This window comes from Phaseolus vulgaris, chromosome 3 (assembly GCF_000499845.2).
Source record: "Phaseolus vulgaris cultivar G19833 chromosome 3, P. vulgaris v2.0, whole genome shotgun sequence".
Classification (NCBI taxonomy): Eukaryota; Viridiplantae; Streptophyta; class Magnoliopsida; order Fabales; family Fabaceae; genus Phaseolus; species Phaseolus vulgaris.
Genome location: NC_023757.2, coordinates 2,314,985 through 2,334,205, shown reverse-complemented (window position 1 = coordinate 2,334,205; position 19,221 = coordinate 2,314,985). Strand labels below are relative to the sequence as shown.

The 19,221-nt window shown below is 32.5% G+C and overlaps 3 protein-coding genes across 3 annotated transcripts; 2 read left to right on the top strand and 1 right to left on the bottom strand.

Moving 5' to 3' along the window:
* Positions 1 to 2,474: 2,474 nt before the first annotated feature.
* On the top strand, positions 2,475 to 8,946 carry LOC137806217 (phosphate transporter PHO1 homolog 1). The gene is made up of 14 exons (XM_068606212.1): positions 2,475 to 3,234; positions 3,341 to 3,641; positions 4,239 to 4,650; positions 4,763 to 4,811; positions 4,911 to 4,982; positions 5,283 to 5,412; positions 6,069 to 6,189; positions 6,277 to 6,526; positions 6,614 to 6,718; positions 6,877 to 6,921; positions 7,013 to 7,165; positions 7,498 to 7,776; positions 8,185 to 8,321; positions 8,640 to 8,946. Exons 1-14 carry the CDS (start codon positions 3,013 to 3,015, stop codon positions 8,728 to 8,730), a joined length of 2,367 nt encoding a protein of 788 aa, XP_068462313.1. The 5' UTR covers positions 2,475 to 3,012; the 3' UTR covers positions 8,731 to 8,946.
* Positions 8,947 to 12,159: 3,213 nt separating this feature from the next.
* LOC137806216 (uncharacterized) lies at positions 12,160 to 15,644 on the top strand. Its single transcript, XM_068606211.1, has 4 exons — positions 12,160 to 12,342; positions 12,407 to 12,527; positions 13,281 to 13,409; positions 15,404 to 15,644. The coding sequence occupies exons 1-4, from the start codon at positions 12,233 to 12,235 to the stop codon at positions 15,509 to 15,511; spliced, it is 468 nt and encodes a 155-aa protein (XP_068462312.1). The 5' UTR covers positions 12,160 to 12,232; the 3' UTR covers positions 15,512 to 15,644.
* Positions 15,645 to 17,586: 1,942 nt separating this feature from the next.
* On the bottom strand, positions 17,587 to 19,178 carry LOC137806214 (lysine-rich arabinogalactan protein 19). The gene is made up of 2 exons (XM_068606210.1): positions 17,979 to 19,178; positions 17,587 to 17,862 (listed from the first exon to the last, which is right to left on the bottom strand). The coding sequence occupies exons 1-2, from the start codon at positions 18,663 to 18,665 to the stop codon at positions 17,764 to 17,766; spliced, it is 786 nt and encodes a 261-aa protein (XP_068462311.1). The 5' UTR covers positions 18,666 to 19,178; the 3' UTR covers positions 17,587 to 17,763.
* Between the last annotated feature and the right edge of the window lie 43 nt (positions 19,179 to 19,221).

The following is a 19,221-nucleotide window of genomic DNA, read 5'->3' as shown; positions in this document are numbered from 1 at the left end:
CTCTATAATCTCCTCCATTATTATCACTTAGATACTCCATACCCGCGTGTGTAGAATTATGCAACGAACACAAGAACATAGCACTATTTGGTGACTGGCCCACGTTGGTGAAGATCAAAAGGCATGTAGGGTCAAATGCATGGTGTTGTGTGAAAAAAAAAAACGTAGTATGTGGTAACACGATAATGTAAGTAATGATGTATATGAATGAACACACTGATTGTCTGGGTAGAGCCTCTATAGGGCGCACCAAATGTTGTATGCTATCCTAATCAGACCATCATTTTCATGGCCTGTCATTGGTGCCACACGCCTGAACCCTCACATGTCTTTATCTTTTTCATGTGGAAATGAATGTTTCTCTTCATATAACAGAGACACTGACATGACACGGACATGGATACAGAGATACATATAATCTCTAAAATGTAGGATACATGGACACGGATCTATATGTTATATAATTATGAATTATACAAATTGATAATAAATATTTATGTGCACTTAATTTTATTTTTTTTGTAGCAGGAAATGTGTTTCTCATGGCTGATTCAAAAGGATTTGTTTATTACTTTTATAATCATAATAAAAAATTATATATTAAGTTTGAGTGTTTAGAAAATTAATGTATTTCTCCTTTTTAAAATTGTGTTAGAACCGTGCTAGAATTGTCAGAAATCCAACAAATATCTTTTGAATTAGATACTTCATCGATACGTGTCCTACGAGTGTTAGTGTCCGATATAGACACACCATTTAAAAGGCATGTCCGAGTCTAATAGATTTCTCTTATTTGCATTAGACCATTTTCCTATAACAGGAGAAAAGTTAATATATGTGGTTAACATCTTCTACTTAATCAACTTGTGCATGAAAATTGATCTTATATCAGGAGTTATAGCCTTTTATAGTTTCCTAATGTGGGTTACTATTTTTGTTACACCATGTAAATTGGGTGCTTGTTACTGGCTCCTCTGTCATTGGACACTTCCACTTTTTTTTCTTTAACTATTTTACTATTGAAGCTGTTATTTACACCCTATGCACATAAATCCTGCTATTTTTAACTGAGATGGTACAAAGTTCTGTCACATGTCAAGAGGAGAAAGAATATTTATTGTAGGGGTGAATGATGCTTGAGTTGTTCGATTTTTCCTTAACTGTGTATGTTAGTCAGATTGTTTAATTCATCCTTAGGAACCTACTTGATTATCCTTTGTATTATTTCTGCAAAGTGTTAAAAAACAATATTGATAGCATTCCTTTTTCTTTTCTGTATTGTAGTGTGCAAATATCTTTTCATGCATGAGAGGGTCCCAAATGGAAAAAGAAAAAGAAAACCTAAAAATAGCGTATCTTTGAGCCACCCATCTTAGGGCGCTGTCAGTTCTCCACAATTATAATGTTGATTTTGCAATCCATGTCTTGGTAGAAAACTGAAAAAGATGGCACATTTGTTTGTTCTTTCGATCAAACCCCTTACGCTGAGCTTGCTAACTCGTGCGTGACTGTGTAAAACAGATTGTCTAATAACGTCCGATAGTAGGTGACCTGATAAGACCAATAAATTCTCATCAGGATAGACTCTAAATGAATCTCTCTAATACCATATTAAGTAGTGGACTTTAAACTTAACTCAATCTTATAAACCCGGCTTATTAGGTGAGGTTTGCACTCAGTAAAATCCAATTCAGTATGAGTCTGAAGTGAAAAGGTTACATGTTACAGTTTTTGTAGCTTTTCATGGAAGGTGTTGCCATGTTTACAAGTTGGGTAGCTAGTGGGGTAAGAACCAAAGAATAGAACACAGAATTCAGCATTGTTATTAGCAAGAGATACTAGTATGGCAAATATATTAACAGCCTTATTAGATGTCATGACACCATTATATGCTGCTTATCCAAAGTACATTGGACATGCAGTATGGAGGAATTATTCCATGCCAAAACCGCGTATTAAAGTGAGCCTTATCTACTAATTCCCTTGTACAAAGATTCCAACATGAAGTGTTGGAGCTTACCTAATCTATACCTGTAATAATGTAAAGAAAGAGTGAAGAGTTGGCACTAGGAGTGTGCAAATACGTGTTGGAGTTATAAAATTTCAGTATGCTACTTTTTCCATATATTTTGCAGATATTCTTTTTGGCACGGAAATAGGGAAGCAAGAGGTGGTCATGTTCTCTCCCCCATGGTTTGTTGTGGTACAAAATTGACTTGTCACTGCCACTCATCAGAACTGAATTGCCAAAACTTGACGAAATTGAAACTGTGATGCTTTTAAAGTGATGAGTGAAACAAAAGGGGTTGCTTAATGAAAGTGGAGAAGTTGTGAAAAGCTTTTAGTTATCCTGAATTAGTGGAAATCAGGTTGGGCTAATTAGAGGGCACCTTTGTGTGCTAGCAAATAATTTAGCCAATGTGTTTTGCTTTTTAACAATTGAACAAATTCTTGACTTAACTTACTGGAGAATCACACTAAATACAATCCATATCAAAAAGCAGAAATGTCCTTAGATTGTTGGTATATTAATAACAGCAACAACAACAACTGCACAAAATGATTTTTGCTAGTGAATTATTGTGGCAAACTTTATGAAATATTGAAAAAGCATGGTCATCCTCTATCTATCTATCTATCTTTGTGTATTCTGAATAGTCTAATTTGTCCCTACTGAGACAGAACCACTTTAAATTCACACCCTTTTCAAAATCCTCATGAAGACATATTGGCCGAGAAGTGATCCTAACCCGTGGTGGTTTGGTTACTTTCCGGTGAAGCATGCCATTGTACATGCCAAATCCTCAAGTGGAGAAGCATAGGATCTAAGTATATTATAGAATGTGCTCAAGAGCATCAGTACCACAACATCAATCAAAATACCTTTTCCAACCCCATATATTATGTCATTTTGGGTTTCCATTAAGCACTCACAAGGCAACAACACTCATCATCTAGAGCTATAGACTCTACTTCTTCCTTCTAAGGTTTTTCAAAGAACAAACAAAGAAGATGGTGAAGTTCTCAAAGCAGTTTGAGGGGCAACTCATTCCAGAATGGAAAGAGGCCTTTGTGGATTATTGGCAACTCAAGAAGGACCTCAAAAAACTCCATCTCTTTAATAACACCAACAACACACCCAACACTAGTACTTCTCTACCTAAGTACATATTTTCATCACTAAGAAACTACTCTCCTTTTGGCCACCAGCATAGAGAGCATGGACCAATTCAAGTAATCTATCTTTCTCCTAAGACACAAGAAACAAAGTTTTTCTATATTCATGTGTTTATTTGGTTTATTCATGAGTTCTTTTTCTCTTTCTTTTGGTCTTTTTCAGGTCCATAGGAAACTTGCCTCATCATCATTTAATGGGGACATGTATGAGACAGAACTGCTAGAGCAATTTTCTGACACTGATGCTACCAAAGAATTTTTTGCATGTCTGGACCAGCAACTAAACAAGGTCAACATGTTCTATAGAACCAAGGAGAAAGAGTTCATGGATAGAGGGGATTCCTTGAAAAAACAAATGGAAATCCTCCTTGTGCTCAAATCCACATTCAAGGAGCAGCAGAGCAAAGCAGGCTCTTCCCATGGCTCCAAGGAAGATCAATCTATCTCAAGCACATTCTCTAATGGTACACAACTAACCTTATCTTTTTACTTTAGATATTACATAATTCAATGTCCTCAACATGAATATCTATTCACAAGTTTATTTCATTCCAAGTATTTTCTTTCAACTAGCATATTGGATAGTATTGCCTTGAAGGATGTTAGCACACATGTAAAACTACATATGCATTTCAACTTGAAATCTTTATCCCAAGTGAATCACTTAACTTTTATTGTTAAGAAAAAATGCTAATAATTCTCTCATTTCATATTTTTCCAAGTTTTCAATCAATATTTGTTTAGGAAAATCATCCACCCATGTTACTTTTTTATCTATGTTATTCGTAACAACTAGCAGCACTGGATGATATGACAACACATTTATTTTTCAGCTCTGAATAACATGTTCACGAATTTCTCCAAAATAAATATTGATTGAAGAAACATGTAGGCTATAAAACAACTTTTCTAACTAACCAAACTAAATGAGCATAAAATACAAACAAAATTGTCATGATAACGACTGGTTAAACATTTTTTCCTATTTTTTACATGAAACAAAGTATGAGAAGTGATGAGTAATTATTATGTGTATCTAAAACTCTGTTCCTTGGAAACAGAGGAGGACTCTGTTAGGAGCCGACCACTGCAAGAAGAATTCCAGGACACTACAAGCACAGATGAATTGGAGAAAATTGAGGCTCCATTTTCAGATTCCCCTGGTGCAGAAGAACTTGCCAAGTCTATGCAATTGAAAAGAGAAGATGGTAAATTCAGAACACTTTCTGGCCGTGTCATCAACTGCCAAGGGAAGAATCTGAGGATAAACATTCCCTTGAGCACACCATCCAGAACCTTTTCAGCCATAAGCTACCTTCTCAGGGAAGATTTGCTTAACCAGTCTTCAAAGAAATGTGGTCCAGAAGGTGGAAACATCCACCTCAACAAGACTAATTTGCACCATGCTGAAAAGATGATCAAAGGAGGTTTCATCGAACTCTACAAAGGCCTAGGATATCTCAAAGTTTACAGGTAAAAATATAGTCACAAGTTTCTAAGGTCACCTTTAGACTTGTTTGTTTGATACACATAACAGATGTATAGCATTTAATACGAACAATCTTATGTTTTGTCCAATTTTCAGGAACTTGAACATGCTTGCATTTATAAAGATTCTGAAGAAGTTTGATAAGGTAAAGTGAATTAGAGGCTTCAAAGTTGATGTTACAAATGGAGTTTTCAACTAAGTAGTGTAAATAAAAAGTACAAAACATTTCTTTGTGGTTTTTCAGGTCACAGAAAAACAGATTCTTCCCATTTATCTCAAAGTGGTTGAGAGTTCCTATTTCAATAGCTCAGACAAGGTAAATCTCAGGCATAAACTAAAACTGCTTCCTTGTAAAATATCTAAGTTCTATCAAATCAAGAATGATAAAAATATGTACAATACCATATCAAATCATGTCAAGAGTTTGGCCACAAGTTATTATGCTTGCACCGACAATCTCAAGTGGCCAATAATCCTGTTTCATTTGTGCACCACTAGGTGATCTTGAGTCATGCAAAATAAAAATTAGATATGGCTGTCTGTCACTTGCACAAGGGTTTCTTTAACTTTTTGAACTAGCTTTGCTTTGTTTGCTTATTACTCTGGGAAATGACAGGTGGTGAAGTTAGCAGACGAGGTTGAGGAACTGTTCATCAAAAATTTTGCTGAGGAAAACCGAAGAAAGGCCATGAAATACCTTAGACCAAGCCAACGCAAAGAATCACATGCTGTAACTTTCTTCATTGGTGAGTTGCTCTCAGCCAAGTATTGGTCTATTTTATTTGCACCATTTTTGTGACTTTTGCTTATCAATCATTTTGGTGGAGATCTTTAGGCTTGTTTGCTTTGTGACCATTGGTATCTAAAAAAACCACAACATGGAACCTTTTAAGCCACTAGGTTCACAAAAGGAATGGCAGTAACTGGTCCACTCTTTGGTGGATGGGAAGTACAGGTCCCATTCTACTCTATATATCATATTTAAACCATAGATAACCTTAAGAAGAATGAAACTTGAAAAGCCCATCTAAACATATAAGGGAAGCATCCCAATGGTGCTTATGTGGGGTTTCACTAACAAGATGATACCTTCCTTTAGTGCAATTATAGTACAGAAGCACAGTAACATCTGTTTCATCATTTCCTTGTTTTTGCAAACCTAAACCTGTATAGCAGATGATAGTTAAAATTTGGGGTGTAAGTTTAATTGAGATGTCAATTTCATAGTGATGCTTAACTTTCATTAAAAAAAAAAATCATGTTCTTAATAATCAATTCTAGGTTAATTCGAGGGGTGAATCGATACAAAATTGTCAAACATTTTTTACTCTAAAGAATGCAGATTATATAGAAAGTTACTTCAAACATAACTCATTAGAGATTATATTTCAAATAAAATCAGGGCTATTTACTGGATGCTTCTTGGCACTTCTTGCGGGATATGCTATAATGGCTCATGTGACTGGTTTGTATAGACCACATCAAAATTCAGTGTACATGGAAACTGTCTACCCTGTGCTTAGGTAAGTAAGCTTGGTTCCTACACCAAAAGACTTAATTCAAATTTGCACAGTATTATCACATCAATAAGTTGTGTCATGTCTTTGCAGCATGTTCAGCCTTGTGTTCCTACATTTCTTTCTTTACGGTTGCAACATTCTTGCATGGAGAAAAACTCGTATAAACTACAGCTTCATTTTTGAGCTGGCTCCTACCAAGGAACTCAAGTATAGAGATATATTCTTAATTTGCACCATGGCAATGAGTGTTGTGATTGGTGTTACCTTTCTTCATTTGACTCTACTCACAAAAGGGTATTCATATGCCAAAGTACAAGACATTCCAGGACTTCTTCTTCTGGTAAATATGTTTATCAAATATTGTCACATTCAGTCTAATACTTGTGTAATCTCAGCTGAAAAATTTACATTGTTACTGCACGTGCAGGGCTTCTTATTAATACTAGTGTGCCCCTTCAACATCATATACCGATCAAGCCGTTACCGTTTCCTTTGTGTGATAAGAAACATAATTTTGTCACCCCTTTACAAGGTAGTGTTTCCCACTATCATCGTTGTAGAGTCATGTCATCAGGCACAACACACAGTAGCACTAGTTGTCCAAAAAGTGAAAAGAATTTCAATGGAAAAATTGAGCAAAAACAATTATTATTGTGGAGATAACCTCACCTGCTTCTCTCCTCTTTTTAGGTTGTCATGCTGGATTTTTTCATGGCTGATCAACTTTGTAGTCAGGTAGTGAACATTTTTTCTCACCATTAATGAATAGCTTACTCTAAGGGGAAAATGTAATATTCATTTTGAGAATTGTATCATTGTTTTGTAGGTGCCAATGCTCAGGAGCCTTGAGTACGTGGCATGTTACTATATAACTGGTAGCTATAAAACTCAGGACTATGGATATTGCATGAGGACAAAACACTATAGAGATCTAGCTTATGCAGTGTCATTTCTCCCCTATTATTGGAGAGCTATGCAGGTAAAATAAAATATATTCAGTAAGTTATATCAACATTTCTTAAGTTTCTGCAAAGTTTTTACATTACCCTTTTCATTGTTCAAAATACATTACATCCATATATATCCCTGTTATCCCAGATATCGGCATAACTAAAATGTGAAGTTACTGATACTTAACCTGAAAACTTTTATAAAAAAAAACATTAAAAAACAAGGCTCATGGAAATCTCAGAAGCCCTCAAGGACTGATACTGCAATTTACTTTAAAACATTTGTCGTTTTCTTCCCTTGAAGCATGTTATGATATCCAATCTTTTGCAGAACTGATGTGTTCTAACTGATCTTTTGCAGTGTGCTAGGAGATGGTTTGATGAAGGGCAGACAAGCCACCTAGTGAATCTAGGGAAATATGTATCAGCAATGTTAGCAGCAGGTGCCAAAGTGGCTTATGAGAAAGATGGGAGTGTAGTATGGCTGTGTGTTCTGGTGATCATGTCAAGTGCAGCAACTATGTACCAATTGTACTGGGACTTTGTAAAAGACTGGGGTTTGCTTCAAATGAATTCCAAGAATCCATGGTTAAGGAATGAATTAATGCTTCACAGAAAAGCCATTTACTACTTGTCAATGGTACATGTCAGGCCCCTCTCTCTCTAATTCACTTAGGACCCTGTAGTGTGGCCCATTGGCACCCAAAAGCTACCTTCATAATCAAAATTAGACAAACTTGCTAATTATCATAGTCTAAACCAAAAAAAAAACAAAAACCATACTATTAGTTTTTCATGATAATAGAAAGTCACAAAGTGGAGAATAAACATATTCTCAAAAGAAATGCTGATAAGGCCATTACACAAATTAAAGTGAGATTCCAAATCTAAATCAAAAAAGGACAAAAAAATAACAAAAGATGGTTATATTTCTCCTGATACTAAAACCACACATTATAGGAGCAAATTATTATTTCCTTTCAGATTTACAAACATGGGCCCTCCACTTTCAGACATTGACCATGAAAAACTTTGGCAATTTATGCAGGGGTTAAATCTTATTCTGAGGCTTGCTTGGTTGCAAACTGTCCTTCATTCAAGTTTTGAAAATGTTGATTATCGAGTTACATGCTTATTTTTAGCATCTCTTGAAGTTATTAGACGGGGGCTATGGAATTTCTTCAGGTAAATAATGAGTTAACATGCATTTATTTTCACTCCTGACACAACATGCATGCATAAATTTTGTCTGCTATGAGCTATGTTTCTCAAACTTCTGTCAAAATTAGTCCTTCTGCCAAAAATAGGATGATCAAAAACATTCTCAGAAAAGTTTTTTTTTTTATAAAAACTTTTATGTTAGATATCACTTCGTAACTTTACATCTCAGCTAAATCTAAGATCAAGTTTAATACAAGATTTGTTTTAGCATTACAAACTGTCTATCAGTGATATGAACTTTGCAGAAAAACATATATAATAAATAATATTTTGTTGGTGCAGATTGGAGAATGAGCATCTAAATAATGCTGGCAAGTTTAGAGCAGTGAAGATAGTACCATTTCCTTTTCATGAAGTTGATGATGAAGATTAATAATAAAGTCATTGGGTGATTTATTCGAGGGTAGGGGATGCTTCCAGACAAGTATTTCAAGGAGAAGATTCGTTGTCTTTCTTCAAGTTGATGTAATATTGATCAACTTGATTATCTCATTTGCTTTATTTGCCTGATATCATCCTCAATTCTATATATATATATACAATTTTTCAATAACATGAAATAGAAAATTAATGAAAAAGTGTTGTTCCACTTTGTCATGTACTTTTTAGACCCCTTATTATCATCCCACATTATGCATAATTTACAATTAAAGAGGGAAAGCAAAAAAGCATGTCCTCCAATAAATTTGTTAAGGTTTAATATGCTTTAGGAATATGATTGAATGATTTTGAATTCACCAAGCTCTAATCAATCTCCTTAATAACATTAATATTTTGTTTGGATTAGACACTAGATTTGAAAAAATGGATTTGAGATAATTTGAAGAGAAAGTGTAAAGAAAGTGGGGTTGCTTAGATTAGGGTAAATAGAAGAGTGAGAAGTGTAGATAAAGTTTATGAAAATTTGTGAGTGATCTGATTCATGTGATTGAAATTGTATTTTGTTTTAATTGATAAAAATATAAATTTACAAAATTATTCTTATATTTAAAAATTATTAAAAAATTAATTTGATTATTTTTTTAGATTATAATTATTTTTAATTAAAATATTATTTCCTTTAATTGAAATATAATATATAATCTATTATATTTATAATATGATTAATTTTATTATTTTTTAATAATTATTATTTTTATAATTTTGTTTATATTTTTTGTGCTTAGATTGTAATTTTAGTTTACATAAAAATGTATAATAATTTGAGTGTAATAGAGTCAATTATAAAAGTGAAAACATTTCTATTTTTTGTAATTTTTAACATTTTATTTTCTTAATTATGTGTTTTCTTCCTGCAGAGTAAACACTCTCCTTTCTTTACTTGAAAACAAACGGACATAAGAGTTGAGTTAGGTTCAAACAAAAAATATTCAATAAAAAAATAGTGTTCATTCATATTATTTAAAAAAATATATATATCTTTATACTAGTTTCATTTACTTAACAATTATAAAAATTATTATTTTATTATAAAATAATATTTTATTAAAAAAACAGTTATAGAGTGGTTGTTTTTTAAGTATCAAAAAAACTTTATTCTTCTGAAAATAACTTTGCAAATGTCCATTCAATAAAAGAACCAATTAATGTTGATACATTATTTGTGCCAAGCTTTTATATTAATTCTCAATGATTAAAAGTAATTGTAAACATTATTTTTAAAATAATTATTATAAAATTCTATAATTTTCAGTTATTATGAAGAAGAAGAAAAAAGATTATACATTGTACTTAAACTATGGAGGAATACCTATAATCAAAGTGTTGAATGTTTTATAAATAAGTACAAGTAGCTATGTGAACCAATTAAGCATCAAAATGTGAAAGTGGTTTATACAATAGTAGCACAAGTGTTTAGAAACCCTATTGGTTGGATTTTGTAATTGTGTTGTTTGTTAAGAGGGCATAAAAGTTGAAGAGGATAAGGGTTTAAAGATAGGAATAGATCTTAACCTCGTACAATTGGTCCAAATATTTTACATGAAGTGTACCAATGTTTCAGTGTTGTCATCATCCACAGTGTAATCAAGAACCCACCAAAGCTATATCATACACTGAATTAGGGTTTATCCATTCTTTTATTTTTTTCAAGTGCATTTTGAATTAAGTGAATCCACTCCCAAGTGAAATGGGAATCTATCTATTATTCCACATTTTGTTTTAAGTGTTAAAAAAAGTTTCTTTTTCTTTGGTAATAATTGGATTTTGCTTTTCATTCCCACTAGTTTTTTTTTTAGTTATCTCTAATAAGAATAATTCTTAAATTATCTTAAATATTTGGTTTCATGTTCAAAAAAAAAGAACAAAAAAATATTGGAAAAGAAATTGTAGAAAAACTATTAGGAACCAAAAATGTCAATAATTACCCTATTATAAATGTATTAAAAAGGTTAATGGTGATCTATCTAATGTGAAATTGTCTCCATTTATTGACCGTGTCTACATAGTAACAAGAAAAATCAATAATATATTAAAAAGTTAAAAAAAATATTAAATGATCACACCATCGATAATAAAGTGAAATTATATTTATCCATATTTCATTTATATTCAATTAAAGCATTGAGGCTAGTCATTCAAATGAGATAATAAAAAATTTGTTTATCTAGTGTTAAGAGGTTAGATTAGAAAGAGTGAATCAATCATATAATAATAAATGACATAGTTTACTTACTTTGAATCTTCGATTAGATCTAATGAGGTCGTTGAATGCATGGATGTCTTAATTTCTTTATCATCTGACATAAACTTCTTCTTAAGTTCTTTTACATATTTTATTTAATGAATGTAGATATCATATTTCATTTATTTTTATTTGAAATCCTAAAAAAAATTCAATATACTCCTCGTATTTTAGTTAAACTCATTCTACATTAACTTAGCAAGAAATTTTCATCATTAATAATAAAAATGATATTGTCTACATATATTTCACAATAAAAAAAATGAGGTTATATTAAAGAGGGAGCTTAAGAGACAATGTTTGTCAAAGAAGAACCTTCTAAAAGAAAAATACAAAGTTTTTATCCTTTTCTTTATTTTTTCTATGATTCATGAAAATAGAATGAGTTATAAAGTTTGATTCTTTGTTTATTGTATTCGTACCCATTCCTAAAATAATCAACTATAATGAAAATTTAGCGATAAAGTTTGAAACCACATCAAACTTGTTCTAATTTTTTTATTTTTTTTAATGAGTTTTTAATAAAAATATTTAAGAAAACCTGATCTAATAAAAGTATGTTTGAAAATGATCATTTTAAAACTTTATTATTTAAGCACCATAAAAAAAATGGTTAGCAAAAATATCAAAGAACCTAAGTTATTTTGATTAAACGTGTACAACAAAACATATAAGTATTAATATTTTTATATCCAATTACAACATTTTCATCCCTTACCATAAAAATAAAATTTAATTAAATCATATTACAACTATTACCTTAGAAACTAACGACATCTAAATTACATTATTTTTTCATAAAACTCCTAACTTCATAATTCGAACAACTTTTATTTAATAATATTTAAAACAAACCCTTTTATATATTTTGTATTTCCCTGTGTATTTTGAAAATATTTTTTTAATTTAAAAACATGAAAGTTTGAAACTCAAAAATAAATGTTTATTATTGTTATTTGATTAAAATTTATAACGAAAATAATATTTTTGAACACAAATTATATTTCCAATTAATAATTTTAATGATAATATAAAAAAAATTCAAGCATTATTATTTAAAAAATATATAAAATGGAATTTAAAATTTAAAATAAAAGCAAAATGAAGATAATAGAGTTCAAAAATCACTGCATCATCGTCTATTTTTCACAAACTCACTCCGTGAGAGTTGTTTCATACAAACGAATGATCAATGGCGGCAAGCGCACTGTACTGTGGCACTGTGTTCGTCCCTCCTCTCTCTCTCAAAACCCCTAAGCATGTTCATTCTCTCTGCTTCAATCCTTCTAATACCCTCTTCAGGTTAGATTTCTATTCAAAACCCCTTTTCTTTCTTTTCAATTTGAACCCTAACATTTTTCTTTAGGTCAAGATTTTGTGCAACAGTGGCAGCACCATCGCTTGCTCGTCGAGTGTTTAGAGTACATGGGTTGATTGGTGATGATTCTGAAACTGCCCCAGAACCAGAATCACCCAATTCTGAAGCGGTCAGTGAGTTATTTTATTATATCAATATTATTATTAATTTGTCCTCAAATAATTACATTTTTCTTGGTAAAGTTATTTTAATAAAATAGTTTTAGTAAGTGATATTTTGTTATAAATTAACAAAGAATTTAATATATATCCGTAGTAAGTATAGAACTTGCTTCATATATATCTGATAACATTTGCACATTTTACTATGTTATCCTATTCTTAAATATAATATAACGATGGGATGATTCTTATTTAATGTCTCTGTAAAGATTTATTACCTTGAAAGTGCATGTAAATTAAACTCATAAAAAAGGAAGAGAAAACGAGTTACTTGTATGGTTTTTGGTTTTTGGAATTTTCTGCCTGAGGTTGTATTTTGACTATTTTTGGTTATATTTTGTTAAATTTGTGTTTAAATAATTATTACAAAAATGTGATCTTGTTTTAACTCTGTTTTCTAACCTTAAATATTTTCTATGTGTCTCAATTAATTTTTCCCATCTACCAGGGTATGGCTCATTCTTGTTATTGACTGTCTATCACTTCATTATGTAGTTGTAAATCTAAAATAAAAAGAGTAGCTTTTAGTTTCCTCCATAATGATATTCTGAAGGCAAACTTATTTTTTGATTAGTTGTTATGGACATGCGGTTTTGATTGTATCTTTCTCGATGGTAGAGATCATGTTGGATGATCTTCCTCCCAAATATTAATTTCTTTCTATAGCTTTTGATATTGATACATATGCATTGCATTTGCAGGGTGCTACTATTGACTTGAATCTTCCAAGAAGAAGTTTGCTTGTACAGTTTACATGTGGCGTATGTGGGGAAAGAACAAAGAGGCTTGTGAACCGGCTAGCGTATGAAAGGGGTGCTGTTTTTGTTCAGGTATCTATTATTTCTCGAGTCTTTGTGAACATTTATAATGATTTTAACATTTATTGTCTAAAAGGTGTTGGCATTCTCTTTTTTTCTTTTAATACTGTTTTCACGGTTCGCCATTGTTCAATTTGATTAAATTTTTTTATATGTTTATGCCTCATGATTGGTCTTCTTTAGATGATTAAGTGTGGGATTGGGGACAGGGATCTCCCGACAAGGGAGGGGGAAAAGACATGTTGTGCAACCTTAGTATGATATCATAAGGCATTGTCCCAAACATAACTTTTGAAGAAGATTTATTTCATAAGACATGTTGTGCAAGGATTGAGTGTACAAGAAATCCTTTTATCACGAAATTTGCAAGGCTGATTAAGGCACAAGAAATAATTAGGTTCATCTTCAAGGATGGTTATGTGAAGGATCAAAGTAGCCCTGGTCCATGACCACTTACAACGTAGTAGCCTAGACAAAGTCCTTCACAAGAACACGAGTTCTACAATTATCCTCTTCTAGAAGCTAAGGTTGAATATAGTTCTCGAAGTTGCGTTTTAATATCTGCATAATGTGAGAGAATTCATAGAGATTTGAACACTTGCAATAGAATGCTTGATGCAGAGTTCATTTCCAAGCTAGGAGATTGATAAAGAGTTGCTTCATCTTCTGCTTTTTATCACGGATTGCTCCTCAACCTCAATGTCACAAAGAATTGAGTTGCAATTTGTTTCTTCCGTTAATTCCTCGTACACGAAGTCAGCGGAAGACTATCCCGGTGGTCAAGCAGTTGAACTCGTTCTAGTGCTGGCTTCTTGATTTTCCCATCCATTTCAGTCAATTGGTCCTTTCTGTTAATAAGTTCAATCTTGATATTTTCTGTTGCTCGAAAGCCTAGCAATGGAATTGTTGACACCTATCTCTATCCCTTCCTATCGGTCAGTTCTCTTCTCGTCTCCTCTAGATAATAGTTGGCTTAACTCCCTTGAAGTCAGGCATCTTGTCAAGTCTCCTGCACCGGTCTCTCTTTAGTGACTTCATCTTTAGTGACCGCAGGCAGGAGTCTTGCCTGCAGTCACTAAAGATGGAATTGGGAATCTGTTTTGAGACTTGGTCACTGAGAGCAACTAACTGCCATTATTTCAAGGTCTATAGATGGAGGCGCATTGTTCCCTGGGCAAGACTAACCACCAGTAGGTGAAAGAAAGAATCAAGTAGATCACCATCTAGTGAAGTTGATTTCCTTGTCTTTGATTATGGAGATTGAGTTTCACAGCCCAGCTCCCCCGCTTGAAAGCTTCCCCTTTATGACATACCTGCCTTGCCCACCACTACAAGCAACCCTTTTTTTGGTTGTTTCCAAAAGAAATAATTGATTAACAAATCTGAGTTAACTCTTCCACTAACAGACTTTACTGGTTTGAAACTTTAACTTCTCTTACTCAACTTGAGGGCTTTCTCTCACATCCTTATAGAAGGTTCTTTCTGTCCAATACGGGGGAATCAACTTCGTTCAATTCCAGCATCTCTCTCAGCTGCAAGAAGATCAACTGCATTGCCAAGCTCCAACTCCGCTTTTAGCTACGTGCCATATGAACTCCACGTTTATGCGTATTTGGCATATTAATACAGATCATATCTTTATTCTGTAAATTATTAACGTGGAACACCAATTTTTGCTACAATAAAATAAATTTCCCAGCCATTTTTGCAATTTGTGTTTGTGCTGATCATACAAGGGAAATAACTGGATTTCGTGCTTGTTCTGAAAATTTAATAACTTATGGAATGCCTAATGCATTGAATCATGAATGCAAGTGTTAAAGTTAATTTGTGTCCATGGTGTTGCGGCCAGTAATGTGGTTACCTTTTAATCTTGCGTTGCTAAGTATGCTTTTTTGGTTTTGGAAACCTTATTTTATTTTCTCACTCTCTATATGGATATTTTGTAAAATTAATATTATGAGAACACTTATTCTATGTAAATAATTTAAATTTCATCTTACTAGTGTGCAGGATGTCTACGGCATCACAAATTAGTTGATAACCTTGGACTTATCACAGAGTATGACTTTCGGGAGAAAATAAACATCGACTCAGAAAGTGACCGAGTTTGATGTAATAACCTAAAAAAGTAGAGACATTTGGGCTGATTAAAGGAAAGAATCATAGTTATAGATTCTCATTATTCATATCTGTGCACCTGAAATAATTTTATATTTTGCAAACAAAATTCCTCATTAAAACGAATCCATGGTTACTATGAGATTGCCAGCAGCAGCTGTAGCCAGTTACAGCTAACAAAACAGTAATAGCTAATCTCTCTGTTCCTTTTAATTTTTCTTTCACACTTTGTCATCAAAGTTATTGTTAAGTGAAGAGTATTATATATATATATGTGTGTGTGTGTGTGTTTAATTGAAAATAAAATTGTTTATATTGATGTAATTATAATATCATCAAGAATTCATTTTTTTTTACCTAAGATAGTTTAAAATGTTGATTTAAAAAAAATATTCATAAAAAAAGCCAATAAATAGATAAAAGTAAAATAAGTTTTGAGGCTTTAAAAAGATTTTTAAAGAATGTAGCTGCTAGGAGGCCATTTTCTCTCTTTTTACTTAAGGTTCTTCCTTTTCTTTTAATTTCCCTTCACATTTGTTGTTTATTAATACTTATTAGTGAAATCTTAATCATCAAAGTTATTAAATTGAGAGTTTTCCGGATTGTAAGAAGTTAAAAAGCGTAGATAAAAAAAAAATGTTAGAATGAATTTTATATTTATATATTTAATTAAAAATAAAATTGTTCATATTAATGTAAGTATAATAATCATCAAGAATTATTTTTTCACGTAAAATAGTTTATTTTAATTAAAATGTTTTTTCAACAAATTTATTCATAAATAATTAAAAAAAGACAATAAATAGATAAAAGTAAAATAAGTTCGTCCATACATTAAAATTAACTTGTACATAAGTTTGAAAATCTATATTTTGATACGTTAATATGAAAACAAATTTACAAATTAGCTTATGAACAAGTTAATTTTAGTTTATGAATAAGATAATTTTATCTTATGGATTTATTTTATTTAAATTTTTTTCTAAAAGTGCTTATTAAAAAGTTCGTCCAAATATTGGTTTAAACTATCTTTGTTGGCACATCTACCCTCCACCAGTTTGCACCATATCTTTATTCTATAAATATTAAAATGGAATATCAATTTTATTTTTGCTTGAAGAGAAGAAAAGTAAATTTTCAGCATAAAAATCTTAAAAGAGAAATAAATTTACTAAAAATAATTAATTGTTATATTAATTAAATTAGATATTATCTTAGAAACTAAAAAAATTATTGATATTTAAATTAATTTCTATTATTGATAAATAATTTTTAAATTAATATTTAACTAGTTATTAATGTTTTAGCTACCAACTTTAGAATCTAAATAATTGGTAATTAAAATCTTGGTAGCTAGTTAGATACTAATTTAAAAATTATTTATTAATGATGAAAATTAGTTTAGATATCAATAATTTATTTTAGTATATAAAATAATATCTAATTTAGTTAATATAACAACTAATTATTTTATCTCTAAAATTGGTTCATATTTAATAATTTTATAATAGTATTTCTTCTGGATTTGAGTTTGGTTCATACAAAGGAAGTTAGTGGATTGCATTGCTGCGTGTGAGCTTGTTCTGAAAGTTCAAATAACTTTTGAAATGACCGATGTATTGGATATATGCAGGTGTTAAAAGTTCATTCATGTTCATGTTCTTAGCCTAGCAGCCCTTTTTCTGTGGCTACCTTCTAATCTTGTGTTCCTGAGTATGCTTTTCATTTTGATGATGGCCATATTATTTTCTCATGCTTTACTTTATTCTTTATAGGCATATTTTCTAAAATTTTGCTATGCAAATTCTTATTTTGTGTTAGTAATTGACATTTCACCTTACTATAAGGTGTCATCCCTCTTCTTAATTCTTTGTATAAGAGTTTGATCACTCTTTAAGTAATCTATATTTATTTATTGTTTTTTCTCATGAAAAAAATGTGCAGGATATACAAATTAGTTGAAATTCTTGGACGTCTGAGTATAACATTGGGGAGAAAATAAACAGACTCAGAAACTGATCGAGTTTGATGTTATAAGACTAGAGACATTTTGTTTGACATTTCCTGATTATTTCAATAATTCAAAAATGCATATTCATTAATAGTTCTGAGCAAAGATCACAACAAAAAAAAGATAAGAATCATAGGTATAGATTCTCATTATTTAGATCTATGCACATTAAAAATTTTATATTTTGCAAACCAAATAACTCATTAAAGTGAATCCTTGGTCACCATGAGACTGCTAGCAGCTGTAGCCGGTGACAGCCAGCAAAACAGCAACTGCAAGTCCAGCTGTTGCCCATATATTTCTCCCTTGCTGGTGCTTTGATGGAGAAGCATTCTGTGAAAGGAGAAAAAAAATATGATCAAAAGTGTGATAATGATGAGACACATTGGTAAATATGGCAAATATCCATATATGATTTGTAATTTGGTATTCACTAGACAAAATATTACCAGATTCAGACTTGGTGATGGTGCTGGTGTTGTGTCTGATTCTGCTGTGGAATCAGGTGGTGCTGGGGGACTTTTGCGGATAATTGTTGGTGCTGGAGCTGGTGCTTGATGTCTCCTGTGCCTGTGCCTGTGCCTTCTGTGTTTATGGGATGATGGTGCCGGTGCTGGTACCTCTACTACTGGTGTTGGTGCCAGTGTTGGTGGTGGAGGAACAGGAGACGGAGTTGGTGCTGACTTTGAAGGTGCAGGTGCTGGTGTTGCACTTACTGGTGCAGGAGCTGGGGGTGTTATGGCTGGTGTTGGGGCTATCTTTGGTGGTGGTGTAGCAACTGGTGGTGGCGGTAGTGGGGGTGGTGATGTGGGAGGTGAGACAGGAGATGCTTTTGGTGGAGTTGGGGGTGGTGGGGCTGTGGGAGTTGAAGCTGGTGCAACCTTGGGAGCTGGTGGTGTCACGGGAGCTACAATTGGAGGTGGCGGGGATGTCGCTGGCGGCGTGCTTACGGTGGGAGGGGATGCCACCACTGTTGGTGGTTGTGTTACCACCGGTGGCGTGCTAGAAGAGGGAGATGTTGCAGCTGGGGTTGCAGGTGGCAACTGAACTGGGGGCAGGGTTGCAGGTGCTTGGGCATTGGAAGGTAGCTGGAAGCAGAGGCATACTAAAGCCAATGTCCAGAACACTACAGCCATTGTATGTTGAATGTTGTTATGTGGTTGAGAATGAAGAGAGTTTGCATCTTATATATGAGCTATGGTGAAGGCTAGGTTGAAACGTATGGTGTGGACGATCTGTGGAAGGAAGGATGTAGCCTTCATGTGACTATGACATCATTTATACATTAATCATCTACCAAGTTAGCTTCCCTTGCATCAAGAGGGACCCTTGAAATCCTAAGTCCTAGTCATTTAGACTTCTATCACAGCCTCACCATTCAAAGTTAATATTATGGTATGACCTAACTTGCGTCTAGGTTCTCATAGACAAAAGATGAGGTTGATGGAGAAGGAGTGATGGAATGAATAAAAAGTTTCATGCTAATGAGAATATAATTTCACCAACTATTTTCTAAGCATACCTATATGCAAGTACCTTGTCTCCATCACTTTCTGTTAATACTTGATGGTTAGAATTTCACATAGATTGTGATGTTTTATCAGCAGTCTAATCGTTGTACATACTCTATCTCTATGTTTCTTGCAAGTGATCTCAAATATTCACCCAATCACAACCCTTTCAAAATAAATG